General features: G+C 33.8%; 1 protein-coding gene across 1 annotated transcript in view; it reads left to right on the forward strand.

Moving 5' to 3' along the window:
- The window catches only part of MYOZ2 (myozenin 2), a 40,219-nt gene extending 17,835 nt beyond the window's left edge, over window positions 1–22,384 (forward strand). The window contains exons 4-6 of the mRNA XM_008592141.1: window positions 6,090–6,219; window positions 8,145–8,328; window positions 21,954–22,384. Coding sequence (XP_008590363.1) covers window positions 6,090–6,219; window positions 8,145–8,328; window positions 21,954–22,188 — 549 coding nt within the window. The 3' untranslated portion in view covers window positions 22,189–22,384. The remainder of the gene's footprint in view (window positions 1–6,089; window positions 6,220–8,144; window positions 8,329–21,953) is intronic.
- Window positions 22,385–25,282: the final 2,898 nt, after the last annotated feature.

The raw sequence follows: 25,282 nt of genomic DNA on the forward strand, positions 1-25,282 counted from the left end.
CGGCCTCTGCGCTACCAGCACCGCACTCTCCCGAGTGAGCTGTGGGGCTAGCCCAACAAATATAAGTTTTATTTTACTGAAGGTTTCTTTCTATAGCCATGAAAGGTCTACAAGTTTACTTACAAATTTAAATATGAAAACTTATCAGCTGCCATCACTGATAAGCTGTTTAGAATGGACAGCTCACTTCTTTACAACAAACAGATTTCACTGAGATCTTTTACCATAATTACTAAAACACATTATAGAAACTAATATCCACACCCACAAACACCAAAATTTCATTCATTCATAAAATTTCTATTTCAATTTCTATGTTTCTTACTAACAGTAAATGTTAAGAGGGCATTTTAAATTAATTTTTTTCACATTAATGAACATCCTTTAATATCCATGGATCTCGTTATAATTGTGAATTCAGCTAGACATCAAATCTTCCTCAACTACAGTATTTACATTTATTAGGGATGATTTTTCACTTGAAGTCATGGATAAATGGAATGTTATGTTACCCTGTAGTTATGTCCAGTATCTTTTTATCAGAAAATATCTGTGGCAAATACAGTGTGAGCCTAAAATAAACCCTATTCCATCTGACAAAGTCTGACTACGTAATCATATTCTTTCAATAATGACAACAAAGCAGACACTCTATGGAGTAATAGACAATAAAGTGGCTTAAGGAAAGTCTTTGAAAAGTCATCTACAAGACTAGACATCTGAATAAATGAATAATGCTAAGTTTTTATAACTTCTACTTATACATCTAAGAATAATACTTTAACTACAGTTCTGGAGGAAGATACACTGAGATCAAAAATGTCCTTATGCACATAACATATTCTATTATTACCAGCATTTTGAATTATTAATGATAATCTTATATACCTGCAGTCAAATGTTCTGGTTATATAAAATGTATAAGATATGTCTTGACAATTTTTCACTATTTCTGGAAGATTGGGCACTAAATAAATAAAATAGTCCCAAACAGGCATATTGAAATAAACAATTAAATGCTGATAAATAGCTCAGAGCAATAAACAATAAATCTGTATGCAATGAAGTCAATCTCACTGAGTTACATAACATACTCTGAAGTCTGATGAAATGTACTGTCTTCCTATTCAAGGAAGTATATTGATTTGATTTAAGCAAAACCATAATAAAGAATACCAAAACGCAGCTCTCAGAATTCTAGATATCTTGGCACTAACACCTATTATGGTATAATTAAAGAAACTCTGGCCTGGGAACCAGAAGAGCAGGGTTTGGTCCTGAATGTGCCATCAGCGGTGTGATTTGGAGTTAATTTACAAGTTTCTTTGCCTTTCTGGATTTCTTTTCTCATTTATAAAATAAGGGCATGAATTCAAATGCTCTCTAAGGTGCTTCTGGCTTTACTGATCTGTATGGTCTCTGATCTTAATTCTAAAAGTTCGCTGCACAATAATCATTGAGGATGAGAGCAAGCCACATATATGATGATATATTCATTTTGTCAAGGCACTAGATTGCATCTTGGAACATTGTTACTACAAAGGAGTTTTGAAGATAGCATTGGTTCCAGGTCTATTTCTATTCATTTGTTTATACTTTTGGCAAATATTTATTAAGTGCCTATTATCCTCTAGATACTATGCTGCGAGCTCAAAGAGAAATATTACAGCCTGTGTCTAATGATGGAGACAGCAAACGACATTGAAAGACACAGAGCAACAGTTAATTCACAATTTGTCCTCAAATCATCTTTATATGGTTTATATCACATTAACCCGATTCATTGACTACATTTTCTGGAACAAGCTTTTACTTTTACAGCTTTCCTTGATCTATAGATATTGTCAAAGTAATGATTTAACTTATCTTTATATATTTCTTATTTTATTATAATGTTTAGGGCCTCATAGAGATGAAAATATAAACCAACTCCCTAGTAATCAGTGCCATTTGTTCAAATACTAAGCATCATTTTAAAAATAGAAAAAAATAAGTGCAGCTTTGAGCTCACTCTACTGTTAAGGGATGTTGGTAAATTCAAGCCACATATACTTTCTGTGACACAAGCAACAGTAATAGGATATGTATGTTCTTAAAAAGAAATGAAGAAACATTGCTTGCTACATGAGCCAATTTTGAAGCCAGTTTTGAAGTTCATGAACTGATATACTTCTTAAACAAAACAGCAAAAAAGGAGATGGGTGAAAAAAATAAGCATTCAAAGAAAAACAAAATTGAAGGATTATCCATGAAAATTAAAATTTTCTTCTATAAATTACTGCAAAATGATATTGGACTTTTTGAAATCTCTGGAAAGCTTTTTTTTGTGACTGGCAAGGGGATCGCAACCCTTGGCTTGGTGTCGCCCGCACCACGCTCAGCCAGTGAGCGCACTGGCCATCCCTATATAGGATCCGAACCCACAGCGGGAGTGCCACTGTGCTCCCAGCGCCGCACTCTCCCGAGTGCGCCACGGGGCTGGCCCAGAAATCTGGAAGTCTTAAATAATACTGGGCAAAGAGGAAGTACATTATAAAAAGTAATTATGAAATAAGACCAAACAAAATATATTGGGATTCAGAATATCTATTCATTTTGTTTGAAAAATAACATCTACTCTGTATTTGGCACAAAGCATAGAACAAACAAAAAGCTACTCTTTTATTTCTATTGATATTTCAACAGAAATCATGTAATATATATTACAGGTGAGTTTTTCACTTAACATTTTTATAATCTATAAGTTACTACTCTAGTTTTATTTTCTTTAGGGTCAACTTAACTGAGATAAAAAGAAACAAATTTTCATTTGTCTTTCCAACTTTTCTGAAGGTAATCACAGATGATGAAATCGTATAATTTAAGGCTCAAGTCAGTCACTACCTAACCATTATAAGGCTTTGCTTGTATACTTAATGATGATAATAGAGGTATTGGGTGTCTCCTGATAATTAATGACTAACTAGAAAGAGTTGATTTTCCTGCTCATCATTAATCTCCAGAAAAAGGTTACAAAAGTTTAAAAATTCTTAAAAATTAATGTAGGTAGAATTATTTTTTGTAAGCTTAGGTGAAATTTATTTCATGAATACATTCTAGAAACTTTAGAAAAGTAATTCTTTATGCACTGTACATTTAAACTTCCTATATTCATCTCAACTGCCTTCTTATTTATAATTAAAGTTGGCAGAAACTTTCCATTTTTTAAGAGGTGGCCTAGGTTAAAAAAAAGAAAAAATAATAATCTAGTGAATTATTAAGTCAAATCCTCAAGATAGGAGCTAAGTTCCAACTGTAAAATATTCAATTATATATATATTCAAAACTGCTTTATCTTTAGCAATCAATTATTTAAAATAATCTTTAGTTATAACATTACCTTAGAACTAAAGAAAACGAATACAAAAGAAAAATGGTCACTGAGTAGGTTTAAACCAGATTATAAACTAGTTGGGGACCCAAAATGACATAAATGTATTAACAGAGTTCAGCTAATGAAAAGAAATAAGAAAGATCATGAAAGGGAGGTATATACATTAAAGTATTGAGATTAAATAAAATTAAATTAAAATATGGAGGCATTTTTTGTAGGTTCAGTTAGTCATAAAGAAGAGGGAAATTTTAAGATGGGTCTTAGAGAAAACCTAGGATTTGGTTTGGTGAAGAACAGGAGGGAGAACATTCCAAGCAGATGAAACAGCGTGGGTAAAGCGACTGTGCGGGAACGAGTAGGGCACATGTTAACAATGGGGAACTGGCTCATGGAAGGGTGCAAGAAGGCATTAGAGGTAATATTAAGTGAGTGCAAGGTCTTGATTACCAAGTGTAAGAGTCTGCATTTTATTCAGTAGACAATAAGGAATGATTTCTAACTGAAGTAATGCCATACTCAGAAGCATTAGTATTCAGGCTGACTAAAAGAAAAATGCTTAGTGGAGATGAACAGAAGGAAGACTATCGTGTTAGATAAAAGTAGATGGGGGCATGTATGTGAAGACTAAAGTGAAAAAGAAAGATGACATTTTAAAAAAGATCATAGAAAAAAAAATCAGCTGGACTTGGTGATTTATTTACTAAAACTTCAGCAAATATTCACTAACTACTTTTGCTATGTAAGGCACCATAGTAGGCCTTGTAAAAGATGAGTAAAATAAAATTCCCCTTTCTCAAGTAGCTAACAAGCTAGTAAATAAAACAGGACACAAAAGATGACTTAAAAGGTGAATGATATGGGAGTGGCAAGAAGAAAGAACTTTTGACTAGAGAGTGAGGGGGAATCAGAGAGGGGGTGGTTTTTAAATCAGGGCAGATCTGACCACGGTAACGAGAGAGAGGGTGTCTCTTGCTACTGGAACTCCTATGATCAAAGAATCAAAGGTAGGAAAGCATACAAGATAATGGGAGATTCATAAGTGGTTTAGTTTGAAGCTTAGGGTACAACTTTAAAAGCTGATGAGAGGTGAGACTACATAGGCAGGTCTGAGTTCAAGGTTAAAACATTTAGGGTTTATTCAGTATGCAATAAAGTGTGAACATGATAGTGAGTTTGCAATTAGGTATGCAATGTTTAAAGTTTTAATATTTTTGCTACAAAGTTTAACCTCAGGCAGAGACAGCTACGAGAACAGTTCTTCCCAAAATATGTCCTTTAAAATTCTACTTGAGATTAAATCCTTTTGTTTAAAAAGCTATTCTTTGAAAAAGTATATGTTCCTGGAAAGTTAGTACGTCATATCAGATTATCAATATTTTACAAATACTTTTCCATAAAGATTTTATTTTATCATTGACATATCTGATCTGATTAAAGGAGGGCTTTGATAAAACAGATGAAAGAACAGAAGATTAAATTTAGACTACTCATTTGAAAGTAGACTGCTTTTGGATGCTGCAGAGATTAAGATGAGTGCAAAAGACACTTAGGGAGTGGCTGTCTGTGGGTGAGGCATGAAAACAGGGGTAAACTTTATTTCCTTCATAATTTTATAAGGTGAGGCTCCTAATTTATGGCCTTTAATTATTATAAGTACTTGAATTTTAGAACAAAATAGTCTTTTATCCTTAAATTTCCATAAAGTTAAGTATAAATATAAAATGTAAAAGTGTATTTTAACACGAAACCATAAATATGGAAATAAAAAAATTGGTAAATATATTCTGCATATGTCACACAGAAAAAAGTCAAAATTGGTCTCTATTCGCTAAATTTGCTCTTACTAAATTTTTCTTTCTGCAGCTTATTTGACCTTATGCAGTTTTTCTTTTTAAAGTACACATTATATCCTATATATAATTTAAACAATGTTTATTATAAGGATAAGGCCTAGGCATACTTCTGAGGTCATAATCTATTATAATGTCTATTTTCCTCTCTTAAAATACAAGTTGAATGTTTTTAAGGTATAATATTATTGACATAGAATAAATCCTAAATCATAATAAAACCAATTCACCTAAAACTTAAAAGACCAATGTCTCTTTTCAGCATTTCATTTTCTAAAAATCACAAATTCTTCCTTCTACAAGTCCATGAAACATAAAGTACAAATGGTATTGTTTAATTGTTTTGTTTTCTTATTTTTGTTACATATGACTACTATTCAAATCTCAGATTAAATTTTAAAACTTTCTACATATTAAAGTATCTAATTAAAGCCCAACTATAAAATACAATGGTAATGTAAGAATTACTGAGCCACATCTTTGGCCAATATGCTCTGCATTATTAGACTCGGAAAAATTTTAAAATTAAATACTTTTATCTCATAGGGATGTTGTGAACAGAAAATTAAATAATTGATATGAAGCAGTAGACACAGTGCCTGGCACACAGTAAGGCTCAATTAATCTAAGCTTTAGTTATTATTAAGTGGATTGTTATCATAAAACAGATCTTAGCTTGCTATCAGTAAAATTTCTCATTCAACTGCTCAACCATATTACCATGTAAATTACTGAGGCCCGTGAAACAGTGAAATGGCATTGTATTTAAATTCTAAATAATACAGATGGAGTCTTGCAATATACACCCCTATTAGTGTACTTGCATTTTTGAGTTTTCAGCAGAGTTTACTTTTGATCAAATACAGCACAATATTGCTATGCAGAATGGGAAACTGGATGAAAGCAACTTAGAGGGTGGTTCACAGCAAGCCCCGTTGACTCCTCCGAACACCCCGGATCCACGAAGCCCTCCGAATCCAGACAACATTGCTCCAGGTAACTAATCTCCTTAAATAAAAAAAATTGTAAATAAAATTGCTGTGTGCTTAAAGATATGACTCAAGTCATTTGAAGCCTTATTAAGCGGTGTTTAAATGAAATAGCTTTTCTCATTAAATATCTGTTTTGTGGATAAGTGCAAGAAAAATGTAAAAATTTAGACCCAAAGAAATTACATAAAACAATTATAGTAGCCATATGTTCCTTCAGATGTCCATCGTGTTTTTTGGCAATCACCTGTTATACTGAAAATTAGTCATTGGTAATTATATTAAAATTTGATTTTATGGGGACTGTACAATTGATGAAATACTGTGATATATTGTCTTTAATTTCACAATAACTTCATAACATATTAATTGCAATCCTTGTTTTACAAATTAAGAAACTGAAGGTATGAATGCTTATGACACTTGATGAAGAATTAAACCCAGGTCTTGTACCAAATTTACGAATGCTTCAGTGAGGTGACCTTGTAGAGATTGCTTTCATTATTCTCTGCTCTCTCAAAGGATTTTAAATGCAGTCTCTTTAGAGTGTATATCTGTTTATTATCTTAAAAGAGAAGCAAATCCTTATCCAGCCAGACTATATTACTTAGAAATGTTGTTAGATATTGAAATATAAAATCCTTCAAAAATTATATTATCTATTTCGACAATAACTTGTCAAAATAACTTACAGCAAGTGTCTTTGAAAATTCAAGTATTTCCTGAAGAGTAATGCATAAAGTAGATTTTTAAATTTTAAATAATGTTGACATTAGAGATATCTGTCATATTAAAAATAAACAGTAAATTTAGCAAAATTATTCCTAGAATTCTTCTCAAAGGTAATACTATTTTTGAAAATATGTAAGTAAAGCAACTGTATAATATTAAATCTTATTTAAAAATAAGTTGAGTGTTAGTTATTGTTGAGCTTAGATTCATTAGAGCGTTCTTATTGTACACAAAGAGAAAAACTATTGATAGACCTGGTAAAATAACATTGAAGTAGATCAGTTAGACACAATTAAAAATACTTAGAATTCTGAAATGAACTATTGTAATAAAGTTTGCCAGTAGCTTTCAACCAAAAGTCATGGCAGAAAAGCAGGTAGCAGGTTCTATCTAGCATTAACCACATGGGAGAAGAAACAAGCTTCAGAATCAGAAAGACCTGGATTCAACCCTGTCTCCTTTCTACCCCTTCCCATTTTACAACTGTGGTGACAAAGAAAAATATCTTAGGGCCTCAGATTCCTCAATCTGTAAAATAAGAAACACAAATCTTACTGCCTAGGGTTGTTATGAAAATTAAGTGTGGTGATATAAGTTTAGTCCCTAACTTGTAATAAGTACTCAGTTAAAGTTAATTATTTCCCTATCCACCTTCACGTCTTTCCTAGTCAATAGAATCCATACATATTCTTTTAGCTTCAATCATTGTACTGCAACCCTTCGCTTTCTAATTTTTGGAGTTTTTTTTTTTAAATAGGAAAGAGAGAGGACCTATGGAAAAGTTAATGTTCATACAGTTTGGTACTCTCATCACTTAGTTAGAACTTTTGGTATATAATCATCACTATGGAATTGCAAAATGAATAGAAGAATTAATCTCTATCCTTAAAGAATTCATACATTAAGAATAGACACAGTACATACTTGAATAAGTATATACTAAGATGATCAAGGAAAAAATAACTGTATTATTTGGAAAAATTAAACATTAAAAATGTGGGTTCTTTTGAAAATTCCATAAGCTTAAAGGAGTTTTAAGACGTCTAACACTTTCAGACTGCTGTTTTCTGGGGGATCATAAAAAGGATGTATTCTTCATAAGTTTAACCAGCATGAAAAATTAAACATGGTAAAATGTTAGGTGGAGTTTAGTAACTCTCCTGCACTCTGTTTACTTATTCTTGCTATATTTTTCCAAAGGATATTCTGGACCACTGAAGGAAATTCCTCCTGAAAAATTCAACACCACAGCTGTCCCTAAGTACTATCAGTCTCCCTGGGAACAGGCCATTAGCAGTGATCCAGAGCTTTTAGAGGCTTTATACCCTAAACTTTTCCAGCCTGAAGGAAAGGCAGAACTGCCTGATTACAGGAGCTTTAACAGGTAATCCAATTATACTGGGTGACACTGTTGGCATGTCATACCAAGATATTTCCATCATTGTACAGAGGACTAAATCCTCTGGTAGAAAAAAATATTTTCTTTTAAGAAAAGAATCTAAATAGGAATATAAGATATCTTCAAAGCCTAGGCAAGAACTCATTTTTGCAATATTACTAATATTTTTAAACTTGGTCCTTTTTAGTATAAAAATGAAGAAAATGATTCAGAAACTATCATTGTTATAACATCAAGATTATCCCCCAACACTTTAAAAATGTTATTTTAATAATAATTTCTAACTCAAAGGTTGATATTAATTTATGTGTTGCTTCAAATGACAGTGCTGCTTAAAAATTTTAGAAATAATTCACATTCAGGGCTTTGTGAATTATTGCATAACTCCAGATTCCAATTTACATTTTTGCAGACTTTAGACCAGATTAAAGGTAATTTAGAGACTTAGTAGCCCCAGATTCAAGCACACAAACAAACCAAAACTTATGATACCAAAATATTGCCAAAAATATCTGTAGTAAAGATTATACATGGGCATCTGTTTTTCCCTATTATTTATTTTTTATGATCTCCATAGAGATTTTGGATATTTTTAATGGCCTCATAATCCATTCTTTGATCAGTTGGCTTTTATTTTAGAGTAAAATATATCTACCATGTTATCTCACACCCACAAAAAAATTAGACTCAATTTATAGGCTACTTAATAACCGTTAATTTAAAAATAAATAAATTAAGGAATAAATCTTTATTTACAAAAAAAAAAATTCCACATAGACTGCATTTAAATAGTAATCTTCTTTGGTACTTTTAATTATTGTACTGTAAAAATTTTAGTTTTCACACACTACTATAGTAGTAAAACACCTATTGTATAAATGAGATGTACCATAGAATTTAAAGAGGGTCGAGGAGTGGCAGGGAAGAGGTTGAAGGCCCATTCTAATCAATGATATAATGTTTTTCCAAAATGAGAGTGTAGAAAATTACAAAATATAAAACACTAAGGAAAAATGGAAAATAGTGAAATACTTCAGGCTTTATTTTTGAGATTCGTACTTAAGAGATATAGTACGACTTTTCTGTGTCCTGTGGCTTCAGTACCTCATACCTGCTGAGCAGCTTGCTTCTAGTTCTACAGACACACCCGGTGTATTGGGGTCAGTTATAAAGAGATGCCTAATGATCATATAAATACTAAGTGAGTACTATATTAATGGGCAAAATACCATCCAATAGGAAATGTAGCTCCCTGTGTTAAATTGAAGCTTTTGTAAATGTAACATTGTGTGTGTGTGTGTGTGTGTGTGACAGAGAAAGAAAAAGAGAGAATTTAACCTGCTAATGCATCTTCTTTACTTGAGAAAATTTTATTCCTTTTTATGTATACATCAACATAGAAATAAAAAGTTAAGGGATACTTTTAATCAATATGACTGTGTATTCTTAGACTCCTTATTATCATTAAATAGCATTAACAGATGAAATGAAACATAAGGTGATATGTAGACATCCCAAACAGGTAGCTTTAAGATCCTTTCTGTCCTTAAGGTATATGCACAAGGGCATACAAAATTTAAAGCTTTGTCCATTACAAGCATTGCTTTAGAAGTCTGCTTAACAAATAAACACTGTGATCATATCTTTGGTTTAAATGCTTGCTAAATGAGTAAGATTATAAAAAGTCACATAGGTAGGAATTCTATTTCCAGCTATGGCAGATTAGTTTATATTAGAACAACTTCATAAAAATAATTAGAAAAGCTAATTTTTAAAAAATCACTGAAAAGCTACCAAGGAAATGGGTACTTGAGGGCCAAGATCCTGGAGATGATGAAAATTTAGAAATGTGAACTCAACAGTTGGTACCATTTTTCTTCCCTGAGGCACTTACTAATTCATTGGCCACAGCTATAAGGCTGAGAATCTGGGCAAACCTTTGGGCAATTTCAAGTCGTAAGACCAAAAATAGGAGGAGGAGCCCTGGTGAATATTCCCAGCTTTCAGCTGGGAACCCTAAACGGTTATACCATCGGAGTAAAGTGAACAAGTAATAGGTCAGCCTTCACAAAACTAAATGCTGCTCCCAATCAACACAGCCTTAGATTGAACAAAGCCCACTTCCCCTAAATCAAACTGCCTGCCGTGACAAAAGTAAATCCTCTCTGGAAGGAAAATGACACCATTCAGAAATTCAAATTATCTCTACAGTTTTTTTTATTGTGGTAAAATAAACAACACAAAATTTACTGTCTTAACCATTTTCAAATGTACACTTCTGTGTCATTAAATACATTCATAATGTTGGGCAATCATGACCACCATCCATCTTCACAACTCTTTTTATCTTGTAAAACGGAAACTCTATACAAATTAAACAATTACTATCCATTCCACCCTTCCCCCAGCCCTTGACAACCACCATTCTGCTTTCTGTCTCTATGATTTTTACTACTCTAAGTACCTCAAATAAGTGGAATCATACAGTATTTGTCTTTTGTGACTGGCTTATTTCACTTAGCATAATGTCCTTAAGTTTTAAAAAATATTTTCTAGGTTTATATTACCATAAAATTCAAAATATTACTACTAGGGGCAAGAGGGGGAAGTGATTGGGCAGAAACATATATAGGGCTCTGGAATAACTCTTAATATGTGTAGTCATCCCAAGATTGCTCATTTTATATATATTATGTACATTTTCATAAGGTTTTCTGTACATGTGTTATACTGAATGATAGAAATGCTTTTTTAAATCTCAATAAATTAATGGCAGATTAGACACAGCTAAAGAGAGGATTGGTAAACTCATGTAGAAAATGTTCCGGATGAAAGACAGAGAAAAAAAGACCCAAATGCAAGAAAACAGCAGGAGACATAGTTGGAGGAGTAATAAAAATGCCAATATATGTGTATGATTATAGTCTAAGAAGCAAATAAAAGAGAACAATATTGGAAGAATTAATGGCCAAGAATTTTTCAAACTGACTAAAGTGCAGGAAGTACTACACAACACAAGAAGGGTAAATGCAAAGTGAACCACACAAAGGCACATGATTGTAAACTAAAGACAACAGGAAAATGTTAAAGCTCAGGAATGAAGGACACATTACCTTAAAAGGAGTAAAAATAAGATAGTTGATTTCCCCACTGAAATCATGGAAAATAGTAGAATAACACCTTTAAAATAATGAATTAAATAACTACCAGCCTATTATTCTATATCCACTGAAAATATTCTTTAAAGGTAAGTGTTAAAATAAAACATATTTACATACACATTTTCAGACAGAGACATTGTTTGTTGACACCTTCTGGACAACAAGATAAGAATAATAAAATATCTTTTAAAAATAAAATGTAATAAGTATCATTTTCCCTTGTTTATTAAGTAATTCAACATGTTATTACATTAAGATTTTATTCTGATATATCTATTTTTTTCATTTTTGCAAAAATAAATGGAAGCAACAGAGAGAGGGAGAAATAAGCATTTTCCAGATATTCCCAAAGTCCTTGCAAAGAGTAAAATAATACTATTTGGTAGCCCCACATTATCATATATAATTATTAAATATTGTTAATAAAGCATAGAAGGGTAAGATGTAGTCTAATATACAGCAGTAATAATGGCTAGATGATAATTGGGTCCCAAGTCTAATCACAATTTCAAAATGGCACAGAGTTTAATACAACTTTGTATTCTTGTACTCCTTTTGAGTATATTCAAATTTTATGCAATATGTTCAAATAATACTCTATTAAACCCCTGTAACAAGTGAAAAAAGTAAACTGGGAGCAAGGAGGTTCCCAGCTCTGCTTCAAAAAGCTGTGTAACTTTAGGTATGTCACTTAGCCTCTCCTATCTTAATTTTCTTATCCATAAAATAAATTCTATGATTACATGATTAAGTACCTTTAAATAGTATGTATATAAGCTATTTAGTAGCATAATTTATTTTAATTTCTATATAATCATTTTACCTACTCCATTAGATTATAGAATAATTAGTAATTATTATGAGTGTATTATATGCCTGGCACTTACTTTCTACAAATGCAATCCCATCACTGATCAAATGAAATAAAAAAGAAAGCATCTATTAATTGTGAATCTAAGAGTAACAGGCTTATTATTCATTACACAGATGACAAAGTGTAAAAATCATTTTAAGTTATACTTGTATTTGAAGAATTTATATTATGGGAATTATAGAGATGCACAGTTATCATTCAGTAGATTTCAAATCTTTCTGTGGAAATTTTTGCTTCACTAACTTTGACTAACACTTGAAACTATTTTCAGAGATCTTAAAAATCTTAAAGGAGTCTCCCACTTTGAATGCATAATTTCTCTGTGAATGGGCTCTCTTTAACTTGTGTGTAAGGGCAATGAAATTCAAACAAATAGTTTCAATGGTACCAAAGAAAAGAAAACTGTTTTCCAAACAGCAACCTTTGACTTGATCTGTGGTAGGAGGTAGGAAATAGGTGATGGAACGGAAGGGAATATTTTCATTTACAAGAGAAGAAAATGATCCACAAATTGGAAGGGAAAAACAAAACAAAACAAAAACAGAACTAGATAAAAAGGGAAAAAGCAATCCACAAAAGGCCAAACCCAAATATTGAATTTGGTGCAGAGGAATATTTCTTCTTTAATTCAGAAAAATAAATAAATGAGTAAAATTCATTTTGGAATTAATAAATACAAGATTAATTGATCAAATTCAGCTTAAATCTAGAAATATTCTACTCCAGTTTCTTGTATCTTATGGGTAATGATTCATTCCTAAGATCCCAGTAATGGGTGTGCAAACTATGTCCTACGTTTAAAAGGGCCATTCTAGGTTTAATGCTGTGTTGTTCCTGTAAGGCAATTCTTTTTTTAAATTTTATTTTTTATTTTAACATTTACTTGTACATATTTATGGGGTAAAGTGTATTGTTTCAATACATTCATATATCGCACTATGATTCACTTAGTGTAAATAGCATAGTTTTGTACCTGTTAGTAGGCCACCACTTCCCCTCCCCACCCATCCCCAAATCTGATGATCATTATTCTGCTCTCTAATTCTATGAGAACCACTTTTTTTTAAGATTCCACATGAGGGGGGTCACGTGGTATTTATCTTTTTGTGCCTGACTTATTTCACTTAACATGATGGTTTCCAGTTCCATCCATGTTGCTGTAAATGATAGGATATTTCTTTTTATAGCTGAATAGTATTCCACTGTGTATATATACCACAGTTCTTTTTATCCATTCATCCACTCATGGGCATTTAGGTTGATTCCATCTCTTGGCTATTGTGAACAGCATTGCCATGGGCATGGAAGTGCAGGTGTCTTTTTGATGTATTGATTTCATTTCCTTTGGGTATATACCCGGTAGTGGGATAGCTGGATTATAAAGTAGATCTGTTTTTAGTTCTCAGAAGAACCTCCATGCTGTTTTCCACAATGGCTGTACCAATTTACATCACCACCAACAATGTAGGAGAGTTCCCTTTTCTCTGCATTTTCACCGGCATTTTTTATTTCCTGTCTTGTTGATAATAGTCAAGATGATATCTCATTGTGGTTTTAATTTGCATTTCCCTGATGATCAGTGATTTTGAGCATTTTTTTCATGTGTTTGTTGGCCTTTTGTATGTCTTCTTTTGAGAATGTCTGGTCAGATCCTTTGTCCATTTTTTAATTGGGTTACTTGGTTTTTTGCTGTTGAATTTCTTATATACTCTGGATATTAGCCCCTTGTCTGATGTGTAAATTGTCTCTTCACTTTGTTGATAGTGTCCCTTGTTGTGCTGAAACTTTTTAGTTTGATGTAGTCCCATTTGTGTATTTTTTCTTAGTTGCTATGTCTTTGTAGTATTGCTCAAAAAAGCACTGCCCACTCCCATTTCATGTAGTGTTTCCTCTATGTTTTTTTTCTAGTAGTTTCATAATTTGGGGTCTCAAATTTAGGTCTTTAATCCATTTTGAGTTGTTTTTGTGTATGGTGAGAGATGGGGGTCTAGTTTTAATCTTCTGCATGTGGATATCTAGTTTTCCCAGCACCATTTACTGAAGAGGCTGTCCTTTCCCCACTGAATATTCCTGGCACCTTTGTTTAAAATCAGTTGGCTGTAAGTGTGTGGGTTTATTTCTGGGCTTTCTATTCTGTTCCATTTGTCCATTTGTCTATTTTTATGCCAGTACCATGCTGTTTTGGTTACTATAGATTTATGGTATACTTAAAAGTCAGGAAGTATGATGCCTCCAACTTTGCTCTTTTTGTTCAAGATTGCTTTAGCTGTAAGAGGTCTTCTATGATTCCATACAAATTTTAGGATAATTTTTTCTATATCCGTGTAGAATGTCATTGAAATTTTGATATGGATTGTGTTGAATGTGTAGATTGCTTTGGGTAATATGGACATTTTGAAGCTGTTAATTCTTCCAAGCCAAGAACATGGAACATCTTTCCACTTATTTGTGTCCTCTTAAATTTTTTTCAACGATGTCATATAGTTTTCATTGTAGAGGTCTTTCACCTCCTTGGTTAAATGTACTTCTAGGTATTTCATTTTTTTTTGATACCTATTGTGAATGGGATTACTTTCCTGATTCCTTCTTCAGCTATTTCATTATTGGCAGATAGGAGGGCTATTGATTTTTCTGTGTTGATCTTGTATCCTGCCACTATGCTGAATTCATTTATTAGTTCTAGTAATTTTTTAGTGGAGTCTTTAGGGTTTTCTGTGTATGATGATCATATCATCTGTAAATAGGGATAATTTGACTTCCTCCTTTCTTGCTCTGAATAGAACTTCTAGTACTATATCACATAAGAGTAGGGAAAGCGAGCATCCTTGTTTTATTCCATATCTTAGAGGAAAAGCCTCCCATTTTTTGTCCATTCAATATAATAGCTGTGGGTTTTCATATATGGCCTATATTGTGTTGAGGTACATTCCTTCTATATCCAATTTGTTGAGTGTTTTTATCATGAAGTGTTGTTGGATTTTATCAAATGACTTTTCTGCATGTACTGAAATGATTATATGGGTTTTTTTCTTCATTCTGTTGATATGATGTATCATGTTTATTGATTTGTGTATGTTGAACCAATCTTGTATCCCTGTGATGAATTCCATTTAATCATGGTTAATGATCTTTTTAATGTGTTGTTGGATTCTGTTTGTTAGTATTTTATTGAGGATCTGCATCTGTGTTCATTAGAGATATTGGTCTTCAGTTTTCTTTTGTTGTATCTTTTTCTGGTTTTGGTATGAGCTTAATATTGGCCTTGTAGAATGAGTTTGAAAGTATTCCCTTCTCTTCAATTTTTTGGAAGAGTTTTAGAGGAATTGGTATTAGTTCTTCTTTAAATGTTTGGTAGAATTCAGCAGTGAAGCCATCTGGTCCTGGGGACTTCTTTGCTGGGAGACATTTTATTATTGCTTTTATCTTATTACTTGTTATTGGTCTATTTAGGTTTTCTAGCTCTTCATGATTCAACCTTGGTATGTTGTATGTGTCCAGGAATTTCATGAAATTCTCAGTAATTTTTGAATAAGGGGGCCCTGTGTTTTCATTTTTGCTCTTGGTCCTGAAAATTATGTAGCTGGTCCTGTTTCCAGGCTCTAAGTTTGAGAAGAATTTCCTGCTCACCGGGCAGACTAAGGTGCTTTTTACCCTAGGCTTCTCTGCAGTCAGGACATTCTTACCTTAGAGTAACTAGCTTATTCCATGTTTTTTTCCCCTCATGTTTCACTCTTTGTGAGCTCTTTAAGGTTGAGATCTACTACAGTCTTCTTGTCTTTGATTCCTTAGCACATAGCAGAGTGTCTAGACATGCTAAGAAATCTGTTATTTGTTGTATATATAAATGGATGAATCAAGAAATGAACACATAGTTGATATAAAATGGCAAGTTTCTAAAATGATAAAATACTGTCTTGGATATCTTGAACTCCAGAAATAAGTTTTCTTTTGTACTGAATCAAATTTGAGTCACATAGGCTCTCCAAGCCACTAAATCAAACAACAATATGTGAGACACTGAATCAGCTAGCCATGTCATGAATGTGATAACAACCTGGTTTGACATCATTTAGACACAGCCCAAGTGGGTTGAGATTCCTAAAAACACTGCTCTTAGAAAGTGATCTGAGACAGCCCAGTTGTCCTCAAGAATTATTTCATGGGGGTATGATATAGATGTAACTGTCTCATATTAATAGAATTCTAGTGAGTCTGGCTGCTTGGGTTCAAATCTTGGTTTCACAACTTTAAAGGTGGGTGACTTTGGGCGAGTCATTTAACTCATTTCTGTCTATTAAGAGGGGTATAAATAGAACCAACTCATGAGGTTGTTGTGAGGATTTAATGAGCCAATCATGTAAAGCCTTTGGTACTCAAAGTGTGGTCACAGACCAACACACTGACATCACCTGGGAACTGGTCAGAAATGCAGAATCTCAGGGTCCACCCTGACTGAATTAGCATTTGCAGTTTAACAAGAGCCAAATGTGATTCTTATACCAATAGAGTTTGAGAAACACTTAAAACAATGTCTGGTACATAGTACCCTCCTCTTAATACCAACACAATGGGGACTAAGTTTCAACACATGAATTTTAGGACACACACCATACTAGTGTCTCAAACAGTACCTGGCATATAGTAGGTGCTCTTTAAATATCTACACTGAGTGATGAATAGATTCTACATACTGATTAGGGAATCATGTGGTCTGTATGGTATTTCAGACCAGCTAGTCTGACTCCAGAATCCCATCTCTTAGAATTGTTCTATTTTTTGTGTGCTTTTCTATAAACTCTGTCTTGTTTACTTTTATCACCTGTGGTGAACTGGCAGGGAGAAATCCTATTTTAACTTCCACCCCTCATTCTTTTTAGGTCAGTCAAATGTATACACTGTATAAACAATCTCTCTAATTATTAAATTCAAGAACAAAACAATAACTTCTGATTCCCACCTATACATGGGAGAATGAGAAATACAACCTCTTTACTCCACCCCCCGTCTCCTGCCCACCAGCCAATACTTGTTAATTTGATCTGCATACCACTATTTGCTTGTCTGTCATATAAATATTCTAAATTAGACAAATCTTCTTTTCAAGAATAGTAGCTGGCTTTGGTAATTCATTTGCATGATCATATTTTTAAAGTGGTTTTTATTGTCATTGCCAGTACTTTTTATATTATGACTTCACTTGAGTTAATTATCTATCCATCAGTTAGCGGGAATATGTCTTCAAGTAGTTCTCTTAGGAAGGAGACACCAATCTGAGTTTGTGCATATCTAGGATATATATATTTTTCCCTTGGCTCATGAATAATTACTTGGTCACAGTCTTTTCTGCCCAACACCCACTCAACATTATTGTACTATCTCTTGGTATTTAATGTTTTGGAAAAGATTTTGACTGGCCTGATTTTTGTTCCTCCGCTACATTCCCTGCCCTTCTCCCTGCATGCGTGGCTCACTATATTAAAAACATTAAAATTCTGCCAAGGAATACCTAGGTAGTATTTCTTTCTTTCTTCTTTTTTTTCCTTTTCTTTTAACTTTGCCTAGAGTTTGGAGTCTCCTTTTGCTCTATAAATCTTCTTCAACTCAGGAAGGATGTCTTCCATCATAACTTTGATTCATGATTGTGACTCTAATTTTCTGTTTCCTTTCTCTGCAAGCTTGAATATTCTCTATCTTGACTCTCACATATTTTATTTTTTATCATATTGCCTGCTTCTTGTGTATTCTGGAAGAGTTCTTCTACATAATTATGTCTGAGAAAAATAAATAAAACTTTACTATCTTCTCAATAGATTGCAAGTTTCTTGAGAGTAAATACCGTGCCTTTCATTTCTACTTATTTGCTTCCAGTACATTCTGGGAAAACAGTGGATATTTATAATTACCATTTGGTTTCCTTAGATGGACAAAGATATTGTCTGGTAATAAAGGCATATAAAATTACTAGAAAAAATGTGGCATAGTACTGAAAAGTTGGAATATAGAGGCTATCTCTAGGAGTATACTTGTATATTCATTAAACATGAGGCAAACAAGAATCCAGAATTCAATACACAAAGAAAAGGATCAAAACCCACATGTTATATACAGGCAAATGACAAACAAAAAAATTACAAATTTAGCAAATCTGGTACTGATTTTATATAGACTAAATTTTAGGAATGTATTATTATTATGAAACTACAGATACTGCAGAGTTTAAAAAGTTGAAGAACAGAATATCCAGTGAATATTTAAAATAAGATTCTATTGTTTTAGAAGTTTGTTACTAAATTTTCAAATCAATGTGTATAATTTCTTTTTTTTTTTTTTTTGTCTTTTGTCTTTTTCCGTGTCCGGCAACAGATCGCAACCCTCAGTGTTGCCCCCGTACCGGGCCGGGGACCGGCAACGGGATCGCAACCCTCGGCGTTGCTCCCGCATCTCACTCAGCCAGTGAGCGGCCAGTCTGTATGTGGGATCTGAACCCTTGGGCGGGAGCGCCGCCGCGCTTCCCAAGCGGCGCACTATCCAGTGCGCCACCGGGCCGGCCCTCAATGTGTATAATTTCAAATGTTTTAGAACTAACCCAATATGGTTTTCAGAAGTTTTTTGGAATTACTTTCTCTACTATGCATAATAATAATTTTTAAAAAGAGGACAGTGTCAAATTACATAGTAAGTTAGAGCGACATAAAACACTTCTCATGCCACTGATGACACTTTGAAACAAAATGTGACAATTAAACTCCGCAGTCCTCACAGGCTGTACTAAACATTCATCATTGCTAAAAACAAACATATTTAGCTCCCACCAAATTCGTTGGGTAAAGGATGTAAGGCCTGAAGCTTGAAATGCTGTTGTTTTTACTCCACTTCCAGCAGTGAAGTGCTGGGAACATCCACACAGTCCTTTCTTAATTCACTAGTCACAAAAAGGCAACTGGAAAGTAATAGAATCAAATTTGTAGAACACTGTACATATTAATGTCTTTATTACTTCTTTAATACAAGGCAAACAGAAATTAAGGTATTCAAGATAGTGACTGAACTACAAAAAAATGAGGTCTCTTCCAGGTTTCTAAATAATCTCCACAATACTGGAGAATCTATATAGTCTTACCAGTTCCTGTTGTCCATATGTTTATGAGGATCTTCCAGGTACAATGCATTATACAAGTATATTTTAATGAATTACAAACACACATCAAAGAAAATTCCAATTCTCTTGGAGGTAAGAAATAAGGCAGACTTACCATGAATGTAATGAATGATGGAAAATAAGGTCACAGGGCAGATGTAAATGCAAGGGCACTTCAAAGAGTTCATGAAAAGATTTGTGTTATCTTTTAATTCTATTTTTCCATGAACTTTTTTAAGTACCTTCATAGAATCCATGGAAACATGGAAACTTAGGGGAGGAATGCTTACTTCTGGCTGTGGGAGATGGGAAAAACTCCAAGAAGAAAGTTAAATGTGAGTTAGAACTTAAAGAGGATTTAGAAATGTAGTAGTAAAGCTCAGAATACTGAGAGAGCGAGAGAGAGAGAGCGAGAGAGAGAGAGAGAGAGAGAGAGAGAGTATAAGTAAAGGCAATGAGGTAGTAGAGCATAAAATGGGAAGAGCAAGCAGTTATTCAATGTCCTGGAACAACGGGTGCCTGAAAGAGAATAGGGCAAAACCTGAATGAATGATCTCCACTGGGATGTCTAAATTATGTTTTCTACCCAGGCACCAAATCTGTTTTCTTGGTCTTCCACTAGCCAGTTGCTAAAAGTCTAAACCCAGGAATTATCCTTGATCTCTGTTTCCCTCACAATTTTTATCAAATTTATCAGCAAATTCAATTGACTGTACCTCTGAAACACACCATGAGATCACCCAGTTCTTTCGATCTTCACAGAAAACGTCTGGAATCCAAGCCATCATTTCTTGCTTGAATTGCTGTACTCTTTTCGCCTTCCACTCTTGTCCTCTTACAATCTCTTTACACAGCAAAAGAAGTCAGAATGATCCTTATAAAATTTATTCAGATTATTCACTCCCCTGCTTAATACCTTGCAATGGTTTCCCTTCACACTTAGAAGGAAATCCATATTCCTTACTTGGACAAAACCCCAGACAATCTACCTTTCTGTCTCCTCTTCCCTGTAACCCACCCTCACCTAAAAATCTGGAAACATAGACCTTCTGTCTTTTCCTGAACATGCCAACTTCTGCCTTAGGATCCTTGCATTAGCTATTTCCTCTACAGGAAATGCTGATGTGCTTTAGCTATACTGTACATGGCTAACTTTTGACCTTCAGATGGCAGTTTATTTGTCACTTCTTGAGAGAAGTCTTCCCTGATGATTAAGTCTAAAGTAACTATTGAGTCATTCAGTTATTCACCATTACATCACCCTATTTTAACTTTCTGCATAACTTCTATCACTACTTGATGTTTTTCTATATGTTTATGTTTATTTTCTATCTCCTTCACTAGAATATAAGAGCTGAGATTTTATTCTGTTCACTTAGAACTGTGCCTGGCACTGAATGAATAAATTAATTAATGCCTAAATCAAACAAAGCTAGAAAATTATGTGGGCTCTTGAATGCCAATTTAAGGAAGTTGGACTATATTCAGAAAACAATTGGAAGGATTTTGAGGTTTTTGAGGTGGAGATACAAAGATGCAAAAGACATACTTCTTGCCTTAGAAGAGTTTAAAATTCACAGATAACTCAAACCAAACTATATTCTTAAAGAGAAGCTGATAATACAAAGTACCGTATCATAGCATAAGACAATTGATGCTACAGGAATTTGGCTAAGGGAGTGTGGGCTGGGATAGTTAGAGGGAAGTCAGAACTAAAAGATCACAGGACATATACAAGTAGAGAGAAGGTAGGGAGGAAACATCATTTCTTGTTTTTTGGCAGCTGGCTGGTATCTAAACCCTTGACCTTGATGTTACAAGGTAGCACACTAACCAACTGAGCAACTGGCCAGCCCAGAAATATCTTTTTTTTTTTCCTTTTTGTCTTTTTTACTGACTGGTAATGGGATCGCAACCCTCGGTGTTGCACCTGCACCGGGGACCAGCAACGGGATCGCAACCCTTGGTGTCGCGTCCGCACCGCGCTCAGCCAGTGAGCGGGAACCGGTCTCCACATGGGATCCGAACCCTCGGCGGGAGCACCGCCACACTCCCAAGCGGCACACTCTCCAGTGCGCCACCGGGCCGGCCCCAGAAATATCTTAAATAGGGGGAACATTGTTAGCAAAGGCACAGAGGCTAGAAACATTTGTGATGAGCTCAGGGTACAGGGAATAGATTAGTTTCGTACAAAACTAAGAGTACATACAAAGGGTATTTATACTAATTTGATGCCAATATCTGTTTTTATAATAAAAGCATGGTCCTTAAATGGAAATACTTGCCTCAGAGGTAAACTGAAAACCATACTTAGGATATAAATGTGCCCATAAAATCATGAATTAAACATGCCCATAAAATTATGTATTAAATTGTTTTCTATTTTCTGGCCAATAAATTTGAATATTAATAAATATTTCTTTTTCATTTCCCACAGAGTTGCCACCCCATTTGGAGGTTTTGAAAAAGCATCAAAAATGGTTAAATTCAAAGTTCCAGATTTTGAGCTACTACTGTTAACAGATCCCAGGTTCATGGCCTTTGCCAATCCTCTTTCTGGCAGACGGTCCTTTAATAGGACTCCTAAGGGATGGATATCTGAGAATATTCCTATAGTGATAACAACTGAACCTACAGAGGATACCACTGTACCAGAATCAGAAGACCTATGAAAAGAAAGTTGTATGTGCCACAGAAACCTCTGAATATAAAAGTTGCTGTTTTATTACTCTACTTACTTGCAAAGCCACTTACATTCATTATTAGTAGCAATCATTTAACAGCAACTTAGCAATTTTCCATTTATAGCATTTCATTTCATTCTCAGATCAAATGCTAATAAACAATTAAAAATCTTATTTTAAAAAACCTTAACTCACTTGTCTTTATTCACAATATTGTTTTCACATGGTTTAAACAATCCAGCCTTATCATGGCAAAAGTTCAGATGGAAGAGTAACAGACAACAAAAGTTTTATCTTTGTTTCATTTAATTTATTCCAGAATAAGTTTTTCAAGTGAAATCTAGAATCAAAATACAGTGCAAATATGTAGACTTATTCAAAGTTTTATCTAAGGAATGAAAACTATGGAAGAGTATGTACAGATGTTATTGATGGAGAAAAGGGTTGGGTGACTCCTTTCTGGTGACCATGATGAAATAGTATGTCCAGATGAAGCCTTTTCATTAGTCATTCTTAGAATTCTAAAGTGATTTGTACTTTTGAACGTGCTTTGAATCATTGGGTAATTATTCTGAATGGCATTCTCCAGAGTTTAATTAGATTAGCATATTTGTTTGGTATTAATTCAAGGAGACTGAGACAATAACTCAAGGAATGTCCTACTACTATGGTTTTAATGACCAAGCTGTGCTTAGAATTTTTTTTTTTCCTTTTTGTCTTTTTTCGTGTCCGGCAACGGACCGTAACCCTCAGTGTCGTGCCCGCACCGGACCAGGACCGGCAACGGGATCGCAACCCTCGGTGCTGCGCCCGCCCCTCGCTCAGCCAGTGAGCGGGAACCGGCCTGTATGTGGGATCTGAACCCTCGGCGGGAGCGCTGCCCCGCTCCCAAGCGGCGCACTGTAGCATGCGCCACCGGGCCGGCCCTGTGCTTAGAATTTAAGTTCCACAAACCCCAGGGCTTTGCATCGATTAGGTTCAACTTTATGTAAGTGTTTTTAGAAGTGTAAGAACAAATAAAATGCACATTAATATATGTATAAATAATATACGTATGTGAGAGAGGGAGAATGTATAATTTGAATTGGCAACTTTCTTTGCTGAATCTTTAAGTTTTGTTCAAATCCTCAAGTACTAGGGAGTACATGCGATAAAACACAAACAAAAATGAGAATTAGAAGAGCACAAACGGATCTGAAAGCAATGTAGCACACATCTGTCATGATATATGTAATATATGATATAAAAGACTCAAATTAAACTAATACAAATTTATAGATATATCTTAAAATACGATTGAGGAAGTATATAACATGAAACTCGTAAGAAATCAATATCAATTCCTCCCATTTCAATTCAGTTAAGAGATCTGTGATAGATGTTTATAGTGGAGAAGAAATGTCTCATTCATAGAAAACTGTCTACCAGTTTAAGTTTAGGAGATAAAAAGGAGAGAGTATAGTAATGAAAATGCCAAGTAGTAACATTACATATTTATGAAAGATTCTGTGTATGTAGTGTGGGAACTGGTGGTGGTTTTAATCATCCCCTAGACTCATAGGTGGAGAAATTTTTTAAAAATTCGTTATGAAAAATAAGACCCCTAGAAAGTAACAATGTCAAAGTATTGTATTTACACATGTGACCATTGCAGATAATTTGTATAATTTAAGATACATCTTTAAGATATCTTAGTTTTATTTATAGGTTTTGGTGTTTACCTGTTTTAAAATAATGTTGGCATCTGTGATAAACTCTATTTAAGAGGCTTCCATCATGCGTTTTTTTGTTCATTTTAATCTTTAAAAAATAAAAATTAGTCATATTCTTTACGGATTCTGATGAAATGGTTTAGTTCTTTATTAGCATCATAAAATGAGTCACTATTTTTAATGAAATAACAATTTTAATGCATTATTTCGACCATGTCTTAAGAGTTAAACTATATGATTAGTGTCACCATTCTGCAACCACTGAAAGGGGGTTCAGCAATTAAGTATATTAGCTATACAAGTGGAACAGAGCTTCCAGTATCATAAAAGAATATTTTAAAAGGGAGAATCTTAAGTGGCTTCTTCCAAGACTGGGTAGAAATGAAGAAATAATCCTCTGTTCACTATAGTATTCCTTTCTTTCCTGGAAGTGTCTATTGAACCTAGCTCAGATGACACCTTTAGAAATGCCAAAATTTCACTCTCATTGCTACACCATTCAGAATTCAAAAAGAATTTTAAATGAGTTTTCCATTGACCTGAAAAACAGCTAAGTCTTTCAAAGTCAGAAGAAATATGATAGTCTCTTCAGAACAGCAAAAAGACTGGCATTTTTCCACGTGCATTTGCATACATGAAATATGGAAAAAAGGAGAAAGAACATTAAAAGTAAAAAAATGAGAATAACATTTGTTGATGCACTAATAAATGTCAAGCACTATACTCATTGCTTTATAAAGGCAATTACATACCTGCATATATATATTTCATATTAATTTATTTTTATAATTATCCTGTGAGGAAGGCATTATAAATAATCTCAATTTTATATAACAAAACTGAGCCGCAGAGAACATGACCTGAAATAAGCCTAGCTCACAAGGGGAGGAACTTGGTAAGTGTGGCTCTGAACTATATGCTCTAAGAACTCATGGTTCATAACCTCTTTCAGAATAAAATTCAGCCTTAAACTACTTTATTACGTATAGTAAAAATAATGAACAATCTCCATTATCTTAAGTTTGGGTAAATACAGCTATAAATTGAATAATTTTAGAGTCAATATTTAAAGTCATACAGGAACTCATAATCATAAAAGCTGAACTCTCAGACTGTGTTGAAAGTGAACTAAATGAAACAAGCAATATGCACAAGTTTAATTTTGAAATTAGAGAAACATAAACGTGTACTCTGATCAAACCTGCTCATTTCTGCTCAGCATTGAACATACTTTTGATCTATGTAATCTTCCTTTTCTTTTCCCTAGAAGGAGAAAGAGAGGGAAAGAAGAGGAAACAAAGAGGAAAGAAATGCTTGACACTAATATCCATTAGGCTGAAAAAAATCATCTACTGTAACAACATACCAAA

Source organism: Galeopterus variegatus, unplaced genomic scaffold (genome assembly GCF_000696425.1).
Source record: "Galeopterus variegatus unplaced genomic scaffold, G_variegatus-3.0.2 Scaffold152, whole genome shotgun sequence".
NCBI classification, from domain to species: Eukaryota; Metazoa; Chordata; class Mammalia; order Dermoptera; family Cynocephalidae; genus Galeopterus; species Galeopterus variegatus.